The 18033-nt window shown below is 41.6% G+C and overlaps 1 protein-coding gene across 1 annotated transcript in view; it reads left to right on the top strand.

Annotated features, from left to right (window-relative positions):
• Positions 1-17555, top strand: part of rnf150b (ring finger protein 150b) — a 30645-nt gene extending 13090 nt beyond the window's left edge. Inside the window, exons 2-6 of the mRNA XM_085262919.1 lie at positions 3068-3318; positions 3618-3772; positions 7388-7484; positions 9478-9733; positions 13706-17555. Coding sequence (XP_085119045.1) covers positions 3068-3318; positions 3618-3772; positions 7388-7484; positions 9478-9733; positions 13706-13824 — 878 coding nt within the window. The 3' untranslated portion in view covers positions 13825-17555. The remainder of the gene's footprint in view (positions 1-3067; positions 3319-3617; positions 3773-7387; positions 7485-9477; positions 9734-13705) is intronic.
• Positions 17556-18033: the final 478 nt, after the last annotated feature.

The following is an 18033-nucleotide window of genomic DNA, read 5'->3' as shown; positions in this document are numbered from 1 at the left end:
CCCAGAGCCCGTTACAAATGGAGCGCTCTTCATCTTAAAAAGGAGCGTGTCCCACCCATAGCTTCTGGGTTCTTATCAGGAATCATCTGTTGTTGGGGCTCTCTCTCTGTACGGTCTTTACCCTGCAGTATAAACAGCCTCCAGATGACTGTTGTTATGAACTGGTGCTGAAAAAAAAAACATAACAGGCCCAGCCAGCTTTCCTACTTTTCACTGCATTTTATTGGGGACCAAGCACACTCCTGTTACTGTGAACATTTCTGTCAAAGAAAGAAAGAAAACAAAATCTCTGATAAGAGAAACTGCCTGTGATTAAGAGGTTCCAGATCTGCCGTAGGATTATAGAAATCCTGCAATAATCCTATAGTAGTCGCAGAGTCACTTATATAATCTTGTGTTCATCCCAATGCTGAATATGCCGTGCATCACAGATCGTGTATTCGGAGTATTTTTAGAGAGGCAGTCCCTTGTGTGTGGGAGAGGAGCTGGTCTCCATAGTGATGGGGGGATTTGTTGAGCAGAAGCTGTTATTGGATCAATAAACAGGCTACTAGTGCGGGTGTGTTTGTGTCGAGTACAAACTCTGCGAGGTTACCTCCACAACAAGGAGGTCGAGTGAACAGTCAGTTTTCCGGACACTGAAAAGGTAAATAAATAAAAAGCGGATCAACATTTCCATGTCCATAAATGGTGTTAAATAAATATTAAAGTCTGGCTAAACTCATTGCATAACATGCAAGTAAGGTCATTTGAACACTGATAGTCGATTAGTTGATTGGAAGTTATTATTTCTGCACAGAAAAACTGAATGGTCTGCAGCTTAGCCTGAAATGTGTTGTAAATGACTGGAAAGAATAGATTTGAGCCATAGATGCTGTTCTGGTAAAACGATTGCTTTTCAAGGACTTTTCTGACAAAAACTAAAGTTTTAGCTTTGAGCTCAGGTTTAGCTTTGACTGGAATTAAGAAACTTATTTTTAAGGACGCATAAAATCCAAACTTGAAATCAATGTGAGAAACACTAATGAGCTGAAGTCGGCACATCTGTTCATTATTTCAACGGCCCCCAACCTTTTTTGCACCACGGACCGGTTTATGTCTGACAATAATTTCACAGACCGGCTTTAAGGTGTCGTGGATAAATACAACAAAATAAAACTAGTACCAAAAAAAGACGTTTTATTCATAGCACACAGGAAAAGACCCAGGGAAACAGAGTTGAGGATAAAAATGATTTAAAAACAACAAAAAAATAACACTAAAAGCCAATTTAAAAACCATAAATTCCACACCCCGGTACCGGCCCAGGGGTTGGGACCACTGCATTATTTAGTCTGTTCAACATTTAATGTCTATTAAATTAATTTAACCAGTTTTGTTCTGATTAGCTGCCCCTCATAAACTGAGAGTTTGAACAGCAGGTGGGCGGAGCTTCTATTTTTATAGCCATGTCATGCCAGGAGTAGGAAAAAAACTTTATCAAACTGAGCGTTTAGAGCAGTCTAAAGCTTTGTGCTGATAACTGAGCTCATTATTTGAGCGGGTACTTAGATTCCCAGTTTAAATGTTTGTTAGACCCTGAAAAGGAAACGCTTAATTTTTTTTCTCACAGTGAGTGGAAGTAAAGTTGGCCTGAAGCTAAGGACAACTCTTCCTTCCTTCATTTATACTAAGCACAGTTAAAACAAACGATAGTACGACATTGTCTGATGCATAAATAGGATAAAAACTAATTGGAGGAAGTGGCAACTGTGAGTAACAGATAAAGTAGGACTTGCTGGTCTCAGGTTTATCCTACAGCGAGCTGAAGGTTTAGGAGAAAATGGTCAAACCATGTTAGTGAGGAGTGAAACCCTTTTGGTTTGGGATGAGTTAGAAAGAAGTTTTAGAGCAAATGAAAAAGTGTAGCACATTTGTGTTAGGTTGTGCAACCCTGTTGGGACAAAGTTTCCAAACAATGTTTTATTTGTTTTTTGAGAAGAAAGCTTGGAGTTTGTGACTTTTATAAGACTTAAAAATGCACTTGTTCATGAGAAGGATCTGCATAAGAAGTTAGTGAGGGTGATCTCTGCCTTGGAAAAATCAAACATATATTCTAATGGTCATCAAAACCACGTCTTTATTTATTATATGTACTAAAATGTAGGGCAGGGCAATATGGCCAAAAATATTTCTCACGATATACATTTGAAAATTTGTGATAACAATATAACTTACGATATAATTGACACGAGACAAAATACTTTACAACTCCACAACTTTATTACTGCAAAAAAAACCATCAATGTATTTTCACTTAAACAAGCAGCTGTTTTTTATGTGCATTAAAGTTATATAACATTTAACAGTGCAAATGCAAATTCCTTGCTGACAGTTTAACCAAAAGGCATTTCCAGTGAAATGGGCTGACATATTATGACCATAACCATGTATAATATCCACAAAACTTATACACAGGTTATACACACACACACACACACAATGCAGCACAGTACGTATCACTCCGCGAGGCTCCTGACTAGCCGTAATGCTCCAACAATCCATCAAGCGGTGCGGCTTCGTAGCTTAGCAAAGTCTTAGTAAAACATTTTTGACCGATTTTTAAGTGCCGTGTATCACATACAATTGGTTTGGTAATAACAGTAATAACGACCCGCCTGCATACTCTACCGAATAATGTGCTTTGGTGTGTATCTGACGGACGAAAGCTAAACCAGTTCCACACCACTGAAGTTGCAGCATTTTTACAAACCAGTTCTGGTTCATTCGTTTCATTCAACAGTCCACTTTCGTCCTTCTCATTTTCCATTGCTGTCATACTTTTTCCGCCATGTGCGTACGAAAATAAAGGCACTGCGCATGTGCGTTTTACTCTGTCGCGTTATTTCCTTTTATCGTTGCCTAACATTATACCAGCATTACCGTGAGCGGTATGATATGGCCCAGCTCTACTAAAGGGCGTTAAAGTTTCATTGCAGGTTCATCGACCCAAGGAGTAAAATTTAAATACTTGAATGCTTTTATATTTGTCACTGACTTAGTGCTTCTCACCTGTCCTCATCTTCAGGTGCGAGCGAGGTCGTCGCCATCATGATCCCGGAGCCAAAAGGCCGCGAGATCGTATCGCTGTTGGAACGAAATGTGACGGTCACCATGACGATCACCATCGGGACGAGGAACCTGCAGAAGTACGTGAGCAGGACGTCGGTGGTGTTCGTATCGATCTCCTTCATCGTGCTGATGATCATCTCCCTTGCCTGGCTCGTCTTCTACTACATCCAGAGGTTCAGATACGCCAACGCGCGCGACCGGAACCAGGTGCGAACACGGGTCTGCGTCTCCTGCTGTTCTGCTTAGTTTATGAAGACAGAAGGAACAGCATCATATAACTAGAGCCTATGTTAATGAGGTGGTTCAGAAGAAGAGGTTTATCTTTTACAGTATAAGAGTAAATACTTACATTTTTAGCACTTTGAAACTTTGAAAATGTATCATCAGTAATGTAGTTCATCTCTGCTGAATAACGAGCCCATTATTGGAAAGTGTTCTGTTTTCAGCTTGTAAAACATGAATCACATTTTACAAGCTCGAAGTAAAGACTCACTGTGTCTCTCCAGCGGCGTCTTGGTGACGCAGCGAAGAAGGCCATCAGTAAGCTGCAGCTTCGCACCATCAGGAAGGGCGACCAGGAGACCGAGCCCGACTTTGACAACTGCGCCGTCTGCATCGAGGGCTATAAGGCCAACGACGTGGTCCGCATCCTGCCCTGCAGGTAACCACAGCCTCAGAAACACCTCACGCAAATGTGGAAGTAAGGACTGAAGGATGGGGATCGTATTATGTTTGAGGACTGAGTGCTGAGTTTGAATGAAGACCTTCAGGATAGTATCTTCTATACAGTGCCAATTATTCTTTTTTTCTTTTTGGTGGGGGCTCTTTAGCTAATTTAGTATTTTCACGGTGTTTTGAGTCAGTTGGTGTTCGTGAGGCCACTGTAACCTGCAGGAGCTTAGCTGCCACAGAACAAACAGTCATCGAGACTGAAAAAGACCTCAGAGAGTCTCCTGACGTCTTCACGCTGTAGCTGTCACAGGTTATGAGCTCAGTGTTAGTCTGTGCAGGGAAATGACTCAGAGCGGACACGACTGTTAGACAGGGATAGTGTGTTTGGGTTACTGAAAACAGCTGATTTTTAATGCTTTATTTGCTGGTGGGTTGCGCTGTCTATAAGAATATACCATGTTTTAACTAGCAGTGATGTGAATAATCTATATCAGTGAAATAATTACAAAGTAATTACTTAGTGCTTTGAAATAAATATAGTGCTGCAGGTGTCAGTGCTAGAAAGAGGAGGACAAAGATTAGAAGACGTTTAATAGTAATGGAAACTAAATAAGACAGCTGTGGTTTTAACTTCTTCTCACTTCAGTTGGGCTGTTTCTGCAACACATAGTGGGCTTGGACAGCAGCTGAAACAAGGCCTTTCTTCATGTTTACTGGTTTGTGCTGCTGCTGTCGACTACAGGAAAAACATGTTGGCTCCACCGCGGCTCACTGACTGTTTTTTCTGCTTGTGTGTCAGACTACACAGTCCCACCAGAAACTGTGACCGCATCAGTCTTTGTTGTGATATTAACCTTTTTTCTTGACAACAGCTGAGCCTGCGGGGGCTAGGGCTGAACGATTATGGAAAATAATCTAATTGCGATTTTTTTTGCCCCAATATTGCGATTGCGATGCGATATGCGATTATTTTTTAAGGTATTTGTCTTCTGTATTATTAAACAAAGACAAGCAATACATCATATAGTATGGCCAATACTATATTACATTAATTTTAAACTGTTCTTTCCTGGAAGACAGACCTCTGTTATGATGACATGAGGTGATGCATGAATTGATGACTGACATTTTTATTTAACTTCTTCAATCACAACAGTATATTTGAACATACACAATAGTTTATTTTTAGCTTACAAACATCTGAGCATAAAGTGCTGACAAGGAACCCTGGTGTAAACATTAAAATGAAAGTCAGTGCAATGTGCAGATTGCAGAAATATACATAAAAAAAATCAGTGGCTTTACCACACTCAGTTTTTCGACATCTGTGAACTACTAGACAGTCATTAAATTAAAAAATAATATTAAATAAATAAAACTAATAAATAAAAAATACACACATCTTACTGATCTCTGCAGTCAGTAACATTACACATAAAGTGCAAACATAATAGCAATTGTATAAACACACACACAAACGAAATTGGACGGTCTAGCCTTCTGATTAGCTAATCAGAAGGCTAGTTCTGATTAGCGTCACCGCTGTCTCGGTGGAGTTTAATAAACTCGGCCGTCTGCTTCTTGCTATCTAAAATATAACCAGACACTGGTGTAAATTCTCGACTGTCTCATACTTCTGTTTAATAAGTTTTCTGTTTGACGTTTAGTCAGCTGTGTGAAAACCAAGGAGGAACCCACCCGGGGGATTAATAAAGTTTTATTTTATCTAATCTAATAACTTTAATCTCAGCCAAACCGATTTACTCACGAACAAACAAAACACTGAAAAAAGCCCAACAATAACATTTTTAGGTTGTCTAAGTGACTTATATATTACGTTTAACCCGAGCAGCGAAACTCCGCGGTGATCTGAAAATGATGTGCCGGGAGTTGTGCCGTTCTCGGCCGCATCAGTAACCCTCGAGCTCCCGGCTAGCTGTCGAGCTGGTGGGTAGCAGACGCCTCTGAAAACGTCGAAGCACTTTTGCAAATATGGGATATCTTGATAAACCGAGCAGATATTTGATGTTTACACAACTACTTTCTCGCCTGAAAATATGTTAAAAGTTTATTTTGTGACCCAGAAAGATTAGTATGAGTAATTTTAAAACTTAGTAGCGGCCGCCATTGCTGGAAACTGGAGTTTGGCTGGGCTGCGCTATGAATTCTGGGATATGGTAGTAATTTGGACAGCCTTCGGCGCGTCGCTGTGACGTAATCGGTCTACAAATGCGGCCTCAGGAGGATGCAGCCCATGAATTGTATAATATAATCGCAGTATAATCGCAGCCTTTGCGGTTAGAAAATTGCACTTGATCATGTCGCGATATTATCGCAAATGCGATATATCGTTCAGCCCTAGCGGGGGCTACACTTTAGCCCTTAAGCTGGTTAGCAACCAGCTGACAACCTACGGTGACAAGAGGAAAGAGGGATTTCTGGTGATATTCAGATGAATTCAGTTGCACCAAAACTCTGCTTTTGAATGCTTTAATCACAAGCAGGTTGCCACAGTCGTATGTAGTGTCCTTGTCTACAAACACTCTGCATTTCACTATTTGAGCTGTAATGAAACTGGCAAAACTTGGACTTCAAGGTAAAAGTTGTGCCTTACTGTTAAAACCAACACTTTTAAAAGGGTCAGCTTTTACTTTGAAGGCCAATGGCATCTTATCCCTTTTTGTATTGCACTTCTGACTTTTTCACTATCACTCGATGAGTAGTTGCTGGATGTTTGCAGCCAAATCAGCAATCTGCAACAGTCGGCGACATGTACTGCTAAATGCATTTTACAGTCCTTGTACAAAGAAGAATACCTGTTTTATGTTATGAGGGTCACTAAACAGTCTGTTAACCTACAGTATCCTCATGTGATTGATTCTAATGTGAAAATACTTTAAAAATATAAATAAAATTAATTATTGCGGGTTCAGCCTCTTTTAGTTGCTTCACAGGTAACGTTGTTGTGGACTCTGATGGAAACCCCGTCACTGACCAAGGTGGGCTTTAACTTGACCATCAGGCTGTTGTCTGTGCTGAACCCTGGCATGTAGAATTTTATGTCTTTCTTTGTGAAAAGGAGGGAAAACTGAGAGAAGTACGACAAGCATCCAAATATTTAAAGACAATGATGACCATCACTGGTAAACTGTTCAAATACCAGCAAGAAAACGCCCCGTCGAGTGTTTGTTGTTCAGCCCTACTGAACTTGTTGAATGGAAGCCGTGATCGTTGCGGGCAGAGTCGACCTTTTTATTAAATTGTTGCCAGTCTTGTTTTCCTGTGATCACAAAACCACTTTGTGCCGATGGAAGCTGCTGAGTTGAGCTCAGGGCAGATTGTTTTCTTGTGATCAGAGGAAATGTATTTTTGGTTGTGACTACAATGACTATTTGTTTTGACCTCACAACACTCTGGCTGTGCGGCGCACTGTATGAGATTACCAACCAAGTTTCATAAAGCATGTTTGTGCAGATTCTTGTGTGCCGGCGCTAAGTGAAAGCGGGTGTGATGTTTGTCTTTCCTCACAGCATTTTTCTAATGTTTTCAGATCCACAGTAGAACGACTGATTTCACCATATTTTATTGTTTTTCTTCTTTGCAGACATTTGTTTCATAAGAGCTGCGTAGATCCGTGGCTGCTGGACCACCGCACATGTCCCATGTGCAAGATGAACATCCTGAAAGCTCTGGGCATCGCTGTGAGTGTGAAACTGGGTTTTATATTTCCTAGAGTGAGCACAGAGCAGGATATGCAGCCCTGAAAGGAAGTGATTTTATAGTTTAGGACTGTACAAGAATGTTATGACGTGTTTACGGCTGCTTAAATAACAGGTGATGATAATATCCTTCCTGGATCTTTTCATATATTGTCGCTGATCTGTCATAGCAGCCCCAAGTCATGCATCCTCTGATCCGTAATGGTAGCTGAAGATAAGACACGGGTGTCAAACATTGGGCTCGGGGGGCAGAATGAAGGCCGCAGTCCTACCCACTTTTCAGAGTGTGAAAATTGCAAAGAAGGAAATGAACTTTTTAGTGAGTTTTGTCCTTAAGAAGGGATCACGTCCCAAAACTCCAAACTGTTCATTTAATCTAAGCCAGACGTCTGAATCATGCTCAGTTTTTACAGCTGTCTTACCGACAGAGACGTAACCCACTGTCTGTCTGCGCACACCAGAATGTGAGGTGTTTTCCATGAAAGTGTTCATCATCAGTTTTGGAAATGCATAATTCATTAAATGAATGTTTTCTGAGTCTGTTTAAACGTTCTCACTTCTAAAGAAAGACAGCGACTTGCAATTCTTTGAGACACTCGTCAGATAATATCCACTGTAGACCAGAAGTTGGGAAATTCCTCAAGCTGCAAGAAACGGTTGCAAAACAGAAAGTGTTCCTTTGTTCAAAAACTGAAGGGAGAAAACATACAATCCTGTATTCGATGACTGCGATTGAAATGATCCTTTACTAGCTTTACTAGAATTATTTCTTTTAAGGTTGTGTAAATGTTTTGAAGCTCTTCTCTGAACCGAGGGGTTTCTGCCATGTTTCAGGTCTGCTTAGAAACAAAATGACTAGGTTTGCATCAAGGGTTAGTGAGGGTGGTCTCTGCCTATGGAGCTACCCCTGGAGAAACCCAGAGCCTTTTCTAATGGTCATCAAACCATTAGACCGTGTCTTTATTGAGATATTGTCAGTTGTCAAAAGTCGACTTTAAGGGTAAAAGCAAGGTCATCATCAAAGAGAGGAAAATACTTCATGACAGGCTCTTTCTTTCTTCTCCTTCTTTAAAAAAAAATTACTGGAGTAGCTTTGAATGATTCACTCCAAATAATCCTCGTTTATCTTACACTGGGCTCTGGGCAGCTCCTCGGTCTCAAAGATCCACTTAGCTCAGCACCCTTCATGGACACGTCCCCGTCTCACTTTTAATGACTGATTGCCGATTCCATTACCCAACCTGTTGATGCCGTTTATCATATTTCCCTTCAGACTGGTGTTTTTAACTATTATTTGTGTAGTGTTTTTTTTTGTATTTTCTAACTATTATTGAGGCGTATTTCTCAAAATGAAGAAGCTTTAGTCCACCACCGCAACAACAGAAAAACACAGTAAAAGTACAAACGGACATCTCAACCAAAGGTCACCCCACTGACTTACATCTGCCAAGAAAATCACGTTAACTTGTATCAGTGGAGAGTGTTTGTCTGACAGTTTGTTGCTAAAAACACACCGTGGCCCGATGTTGGACCGGCCATTAAAGCAACAAAAATGAGTAGAAGCCTAGTAGAAAATGTTAAATACTGACAGTTATGTAATTGGTACTGGAACTGTTTACTACATTAGACATCTGTTTTGTATTGCGTTTAACATTTAGGTTGAATTTGTTCAGTAAAAATTGCTTTGATCATTTTTCCAGTAAAAAAGTATTTTTTCTGTGTTTGTAACAAAAGTCATTCAGACTGTGACCCTCAGTGTTCAGAGCTAAAACGTTTTTAAGCTTAGAAGTACAGGTTAGCTTGTGTCTCAGAACTAAGGTGTGAAGTCTGACATAGATCAAAGAAACTTTTAAAAATGGCTGTCACACATGTTGATTAGTTAGACCCTCACTGTATCGTAGGTAGAATGACACGATGTCAGTCGGCTCCTGGAGCTGGACAATCACACTGTGGTGTTCATGTCGCTCTGCTACAGCTGAACGCAGACTGTCTGGACGACCTGCCTCTGGACTACGACCTGGACCTGGGCCGTGTAAGTGGGGTGGGCGGCGTTGGGGTTCTGGCCCTAGAAGCTGTGGTGTCCGGGGCGTCCAGCGACGGCACGCTGAGCGAGGGCGGCTCCTCTGTGGTGCTGGACCCCGGCGTGCGGCGGGTCGGGCTCCCACAGGACTACCAGGACCCTGACACCCTGAGGGACAGCCCTGTGACCACCACCACGGACACCCACACAGGTGACTCTCACACTCCATCTGATAAGTGCTCGTACACTGACACCCAGTGGTGTCTGTGCCCCATAACTCGCTTCAGTCATGGCTACTGCAGTCACACTGACTATGTGATGCATCTTTACCCTGATCACATTAAACTTCCTCTTTATTTCATAATGAGGAAGTTTAAGTGACTGCAAAAGAGGAAGCAGAAATACAATTTTAGCTTAATTTTATTGAATGAAAGGGTCCCATACCAACCATGCTACAAACTATTATAGAAACATAAAGCTAATGTGACACTTTTGGCAGATGTTTGGGGATGTTTTCATTTCTCTGTAGAAAAACGTTCTCTTGTCTTGTCCTGGAAGTATTACTGCCATGTCTGTGTCATGCTTTAATGTAGAGCTGGGCGATAGAACGATAACGATATGTATCGCGATATAACTTTTACTCGATAGAGAAATTAAGCTATCGCGATAGACCTCGCCGCTCTTGTCCTCAAAAAAAAAAAAAAAAGGTCAGCCAATCCAAATTAAGTACCGCAGAGCCGAACCAATCACAGCTGCAGCGTCACGTCGCGTGACTTGTTACGTACAGCACAAGTGCCAAGCCGCACGTGTGTTTGTTTGGGAAGCAGCCAGCGGGTAATGGAGCCAGCGGGTAATGGAGGAAATGAGTGTGCCGACTAGAAAAATCAACCGAGCGTGACCGAAGAGAAAACAGATGATGGTTCCAATGCCGGAGAGATTGTCGAACAGAAGAGCCATAGAAGTTCCGTAGTGTGAAGGTATTTCGGCTATTTCAAGTCTGACAAAAAACAGAGTAGCGTGCACTGTAAATTGTGCCGAAAGCAAGTCTGGAAATACAATAAACTGGTGCATGCGTCACACTGTGCGCCACGTTATTGTTTCGGTGAAATGAATTTCTACAATACTGTTACTGTTAATTCTACTCTCTGCAGTGTTTAAATGCTTACATATACACACAGTTACTGTCCCTCCACACATACGACTCGGGTCTGCTTCTATGCCCCAGCTTTGTTTACTTTTTCCCACCGAGGCTTCTAGACTTCTGATTGGCCAACATTTAGGCACGGTTAGGAATCTAGCGCCACCTGCTGCTTTGGCATGTTCATAGCAGCGTTTTCCTTCATTTCTGCCTTTATGTGTGGACGGGATTATTTTTTAAAACGAAAACGGAAAATCTCCGTTTTCAAAAATACCCGTGTACGTGTGGACGTAGCCTCAGTCTGACTGGAAGCGCTGATTCGTCATTCGGCTTTTGTCAGACTAAAGAATCAGAATCAGAAACTTTATTGTCATTGTCATGAGAACAACGAAATTAAGAATGGTCCCCGATCATTGCATCATCCCTAGCAATATCAAAATGTAAATAAAACAATAAAATTCAATAAATAAAATAGATAGAATACTTAAAATACTAATAAGATATAACAGTAAAACATTCACATACATTCCCACACACATGCTTCAGACCGTGCATAGATTAACACAAGAGTGGCGTGATGGACATTTTTTTGTAGTATTCAGATGTGTTATTGCAGTTGGATAACAGCTGTGTTTGAGTCTATTAGTCCTTGCTCTGATTGCCCTGTACCGTCTGCCTGAGGGCAACAGTTCGAACAGGGAGTGGCCAGGATGTGAGGTGTCTTTTATGATGTTTTGGGCCTTTTTAAAACAGTGGGCGTTGTGTAGAACTTCCAGTGTGGGGAGAGGGCAGCCAGTGATCTTTTGGGCGGTGTTAATGATCCCTTGGAGTGCTTTCCTCTGAGCCCCTGTGCAGCTAGTGTACCAGATGCATATGCAGTAAGTTAGAACACTCTCAATGGTGGCTCTGTAGAAGGACACCAGCAGTTTCTGTGTGATGTTATTCCTCCTGAGAATTCTCAGGAAGTACAGTCTCTGTTGGGCCTTTTTCAGCAGCTCGGAGGTGTTCACACTCCAGGAAAGGTTCTCCTCTATATTGACTCCCAGGAAGCGGAAGCTTGCCACCCTTTCTACACAGTCCCCATTTATGAATAGTGGTTGGATCTCTGCCTTTTTCCTTCTGAAGTCTATTATGAGTTCTTTGGTTTTTGAAGTGTTGAGGAGGAGGTTATTGGCCTTACACCATGACGTCAGCTGCTCCACCTCGTCTCTGTACGTAGACTCGTCTCCCTTGGAAATGAGCCCCACCACTGTGGTGTCATCTGCAAATTTCACAAAGATGTTGCTGTGGTGGCGAGGAGTGCAGTCGTGTGTGTAGAGAGAGTAGAGCAGTGGACTGAGCACACAGCCCTGGGGTGAGCCAGTGCTGAGACTCAGGGCTGAGGATGTGTGATGGCCAACTCTGACTCTCTGTCTACGGCCCGAGAGGAAGCTGTTGATCCACATGCAGGTGCTGTATGGAAGCCCCAGGTCTTGTAGCTTGGCCACCAGTTTGTGTGGAAGGATGGTGTTAAAAGCTGAGCAGTAATCCACGAAGAGCATCCGCACATAGCTACCATGCTCTTCCAGGTGAGTTAATGCAGCATGGAGTGCTGTGGCTACAGCGTCTTCCGTGGATCGGTTTGCTCTGTAGGCAAACTGGTGTGGATCCAGGCTGCGGGGCAGGGCTGCTGTGATGTGTCTGCGGACCAGCTTCTCAAAGCATTTCATTACCACTGGGGTGAGTGCCACCGGTCTGTAGTCATTCAGGCCGGTGATGTGGGGCTTCTTAGGCAAGGGGACTATGGTGGAGGACTTCAGGCAGAGTGGGACAGTCGCCTGTGCGAGGGATTTGTTGAAAATCCTGGTGAAGATCCCAGCCAGCTGTCCTGCACAATCCCTCAATATTCGACCTGGCACACCATCAGGACCCGCCGCCTTCCTCGGGTTAACAGCCTGCAGCATGCGCCTCACCTCGTGCTCTTCCAGGGTGAAGTAACTGTAAAGTAACTGTTAAAACTGTTTGAAAAGCTCAGCTATACAACAAGGAGAGATTGAGAATTTCCTTTTAGTTCTCAGTTTATTTGATATTGACAAAAGTTAGTCAGTTTTGTCTGTTCTTCTGTAAAACAAACTAAGATTTATTTTTAGAATTAATATTTTGTATCTAAGTGGAATTGACAATTTAGTCTGTTTCGTTTGTTCTATTTTGAAACTTAAACGCTTTAGCGGCTGCCTTTTGTGTAGTTTGCAATATTTGCCTTTATTTATCTGAAAAAGTCTCATGTTCCTTAAGTACATCTACCCTGTTGAACTTATTATGGGAAATAAATATTTAAATAAAAACAAGCTGCTGATTATTTCACATTTTACTTGTGAGCAATGGCACATTTAAATCTTACAAATATAGTTATTTGGCTTATATCGTGATAGATATCGTTATCGCCTGAAATGAAAAAAACATATCGTGATATGAAAAAATCTCATATCGCCCAGCTCTACTTTAATGTCATCCTTTCTAACATTCTTTCGACTGGTTCTTATATAGCACTATTCTGCTCTACTTGAGCACTCAAAGCAGTCTATACACAACACTCACCTACTCACACATACAGTTATGTAAGCAGTTTTTTCTACTTCTAAGTGCTTTCTAACATTCATACTCCAATGAACACATCAGAGGCAACTTGGTTTTCAGTGTCTTGCCCAAGGATACTTTAGCATCCAGACTGGAGCAGGGCTCAAACCACCAACCTGCCAATTAGATGACCTGCCTGAAGTCCTGAGCCACAGACATTAACACAGTCTTAATTCTAGGTTCTGTTTAGCAAAACCGAGATTAGATTGCTCTCAAATGTCTTTGCATTGTTATTGTAGACTAGAACAGCTGGCTTCACCTGGCCAAGTTTGAATTGAACTTATTTATCGTTATTATTGGAAGGAGTTTCACACAAGACTTTCAGACAACCGTGAAACTGAAAAGAGCGAACCCTCTCTGTAATCTGAATTAAAAACAAAAGTTACGTCTCCAGAAACTCAGGAATAGCCCTCTTTTTCTCTCTTTCAGGTGAGCTTCAGCCAATGGCGAGCAGCGCCTCAGTGGCATCATTTGTCATCGCTGTGGAAACGGGTCTGTCAGACGAGGAAGTGTCCTTGGAGCAACCTCAGTTGGTGGACAAGTCCTGAGAGCAGCACAGCAGAACCTAACCAGAATCGGCCCAAACCAGGCTCTAATCAGGTTCAGATTAGATAAATAACAGACCTGACTGTTATATTTAAAAAAACAAAAACAAAATGATGAAAAAGAAAAAAATATCTGAACCAAACCTGACCGCATTCGACTGAGCAAAACCTGAGCTAGGCCTGGGATCTGGTTCTGGTTTTCTCTGGTTCCAAGTGGATGCTAAAACCCAGATCCAGCACCAGGGTTCTTCTTGGCTCTTCTACATGGATATGTGATACAAGATTTCGCCAAACCAACTTGTCTGGACCAGACGTATTGAAACTAAGTGGGTCTTTTCCAGTGTGTTCACCTCAGTCCTTTCCTTGGTTCTCGAGTTAACCAGGATTTTTCTCCAGTGCAACTCAGTCTACAGATGTCTTGGTTAAATCCAGTTCTGCCTCAGTCAGACTCGCATCTTGTTATCCTTACAAACCTTTCATTGACCCTGACAAGCTTCTGCAGTATAGATCGAGTCCTTCATTTCAAGACTTTTTTTTTGTCTCCTGACTTTGAGGACTTCCAAGAAGCAGTAGGCTGTATTTCTGTATGCAGTCCGTGAATATAGATTAAGCTTTTGTTCTGTAACTTTTCTCTGGATCTCCTGGAATATTCTCTTTTACCTGGTTTTCCCAAATAGGGAAGCACAACAGCAAAAACCAATCATGATGGACTGCTCGCTTCCTCTCCAGGTTCGCATTATTGGAAAACTCTGTTAAATAAGCTTATTTTAATTTGCCTGCCAAAAGGCCAGGCAGAGCCTGTTCCCTGATGTGTGTGTGAGTATCTGTGGTGGATGATTTACATTTTGCAAAGGTGGACATTTACTTTGAAAGGACACAAGCTACTCTGAGCAGTGGTTTTCTTTAGTCTGTAGTTTATGTAAAGAGGTAGCTTTGTCCTGAAATAATTACTACCACAGTTTGACTGCAGTTTGAACAGCAATTACACACAGTATTGTTTCCTTTTAATCCCCCCCCCTCTTTTTCCCTGTCTGTGTTATTCTAGGCTTTGTTATCTTAACAATACTCTGACAGTATTTAGTTTGGTTGCTTTCTGTCCACAGTTGGGTTTCCAAACAGGGTTCCTATGTTTGTCTGCAAGAGCGATGACATTTAAACCACTTTTTCCCATTTTTTTTTTTTATTTGTTTGTAGATTACAGGGCTCCACAGAAAATTAGAGGATTGATATGGTCTGGCCTTTCTGTACAAGAAGTGCATATGGAGGCAATAAATCCTGCACCTTGGGTAATCGGGTCGATAGACATCCCGTCATAATGTATCAATCATCTTTCGAAATATTTAAAACGCTTCCAATGCTGAGCAGAAACATTTCTGTCGATCCTTTGTTGTGTTAACCCGAGATAACCGTTTGAACCATCTGCATGGCCTACACATGCAACTTTTATTCTCAGCAAAACAATCAATGTGTGCACATGTCAGCTCTGGTCTGTTCTGATAAAGTGGACAGAAAGAATGAAGAGGAGTCAGTTTAGTTCAGACTGTATTTTTGTTCACATGTCAAATTCCATTTTCTTGATACGAGTTATGCAGAAAATTGCAATAAATTAATTAAGAGGGATCCAGTCAGACCTTAGAAGCTGAAAACAATTTCAGAAAATGGGATGAAAATGTGACAGTTTTGAGATTTCTTCTTCAAACCCATAATCACAAAATAAAAGTGCAATAAAGATGGCTGTCGAGTCCATAGTCAGTGCCAGTTTTTTTCCACATACGCCATTTGGAAAATTTCTATCACCAAAGTGCACGAGAGGGAAGTTTAAAAACTCCAACGCTTGCAGTTGCTGTGCTATGTTACTTAAACATCAGATGTTCGAGTTGGGATCCAAGCTTAGAGTTGACCGCGCTGTAGTCGTCTGAATGACAGGCTTATTTTGTTCCCTAGCAAGGTAGAGTTATTTGGCCACAAACAGTGGATTTGCAATCTCCGACTTCCCTGAGGTGGTCTAACTGAGGTGTGAACTTGAGATTTTCAGCTTCAGGTGGAACACAGCACGGGGCCGGTCTGTTGTGGTTTGTGGCCTCTGACGAACTCGGATGTTGGAGATTCCTACGTTTTGTTGCAATTTTTGCACTGATCATTTGTGCAATTAATGTAGAACTGATTTTAATTAGGAACAAGATATCAAAGTCTGCCCACCCTTTAAGGTACACAGTGGAAACACTTCCCTTGTCCTTCTTCCGTCACCTTAACCTTAGCTAAGCAAACTCTCTGTGGCAGTCATACATCCAAATGCCACGTAGGAACCCTGTCCATAGCGTTGCCTTGTTTTGTTTGACTGTCCAGCCGTCTGTCCGTCTGCCTGACCACACGTGTCTGTTACCATGGCCTCATGCTGCCTTTTTTTTTTTTTTTAAAGACACATTTACCTTTAACCCTGACAATCAAGGATTGGGTCCTTTACTTGCTAGTCAGGGATCCTCTCTCTGAACCTTAGGAAACCTAAGAAGCGCTTTCAAATCTGCAGTCAACACACCACACAGTAGAGGTTAGATGCTATTACTACTTCCACAGATCAAGAAATTATCACCACCTCCTGTGAATTAAAGTACCTGGGATAGAGAAATCCTTTTAGAGCTTTAGAGACAGATTTGTGGAAACGCGTTTCATCAGGATGTGTTCGTCAGCTCGAAGCCGAACATGTAAATAAAGTATATAACACAAGTCCACTTTGCCACGTGGCATCACTGTCAGTTTGTCAAATTGGTACGCAGACTGTGTAGGGCTGCGGTCGCATTGTGGTGTCGGTGGCACCACAAGGTTCCCGAAAATGAGAAAGATGAAAGATTGTCGTCTATTTTGATACCAGAGGAGACATTTATTTTTGTAAAAAAGACTGATTTCCTTCCCACTCTCCCGAGTCTACCTGTTGCCTGGATGATTCTCAATGTGATTGAGCATTGACCGATTATTAATGATTATTTGTATAATTGTACATACACACAGTTTGCAAAGGACCTTGATGCTATGAGCCTAAACTGTTGTTATTATGCTTCTCTGTAAAAGGTTTTTGGGTTTTGTTTTTTTCTCCTCTTTGCTGTAACCTGATGAAAAATGAGAGAAATGAGACCAAAGGGCAGACTGGAAAACCAGCGCTATACTGGTCCACCAGGCAAACTGGATCTTATGAGAACTTCCAATGCTCAAATAAGAAGACATAATAAATATAAATGTTGTGCAATGAAAAAATAAAATATTCTCCTAACAAGGCTAAATTTAAGTGGTGTGTTTACTGTTTACTTGTACTTTAAAACTAATTAAAAGCAAATGTAATTTGGAGTTTTCTGATGAGCAGACTGATATTTGAACATTCAAGCTGGTACAAATTTGCAGCAATCAAAGACACAGTGGTTGTGTGTTGCGGTCTTCAGTCCTCCCAGTGGCTTCTTTTTCTCTCAGATTCTCAATGAAACCGAATTTATGTTGTGAAATTCTCCGACTTTGCTTCCAAGACTTCACCTTTCCTGTGTCTTCATGGTTCAGCTTCAAACCTGAGAATTAGTCCACACTAAGATCCACCAGTCACCAAGTATCCTGTTAACACTGGCTGACTGAATCTAGAACGGTCGAGGGCTGATAACACATGAAGACGATTGATTTGTATGCCTTGTCCTCCTGGCCTGTTTTCAGTGAGTGATGTTTTAATTAAAGTTGCTTTGTGTTATAAGCTTGAACTGCGTATCGATATTTGCACTTTCGTCCTCTTCCTGTGTGACTGCTGCCATACAGTGGAAGTGAGCTGAACTCGAGCCTACTTTGAATCAGCTTCTTTTCTTTTTCTAGTAGAGACTGATGCTGCTGTGGCGTAATGTTTGCCCACAGAACATATAATGGAGGATAGACCTCAGGCTTCATAAGGGGCTGTGGGGAAAGACTCAAGATGGTACAGAATGAACGTGGTCCACTGGAGCTTTTCATTTTCAATAGATACAGTATAGGTTGGTTTGTTTTTGTTTTTTAATATCTTTTATGGGTGTTAGTTGTAATGAAATAACTTTAAAGCACCATGATCTGTTTTAAAACATCCAAAATTTAGATTTTTAAGGATGGAAGAGCAGCAGCAGAATTTCTGGCAGCACCATATTAATAGCCTCTTAAAGGCCCTCCCGTCATGTACCCAAATGTTTAGAGAAATATCTATTCATTTTATGT

Source organism: Mchenga conophoros, linkage group LG3 (assembly GCF_057382185.1).
Source record: "Mchenga conophoros isolate Kocher_MC1m ecotype Shallow Benthic linkage group LG3, M_conophoros_male_GT1.1, whole genome shotgun sequence".
NCBI lineage: Eukaryota > Metazoa > Chordata > Actinopteri > Cichliformes > Cichlidae > Mchenga > Mchenga conophoros.
Note: the sequence above shows the minus strand (reverse complement) of the source record. Positions and strands in the feature narration are given on the sequence as shown.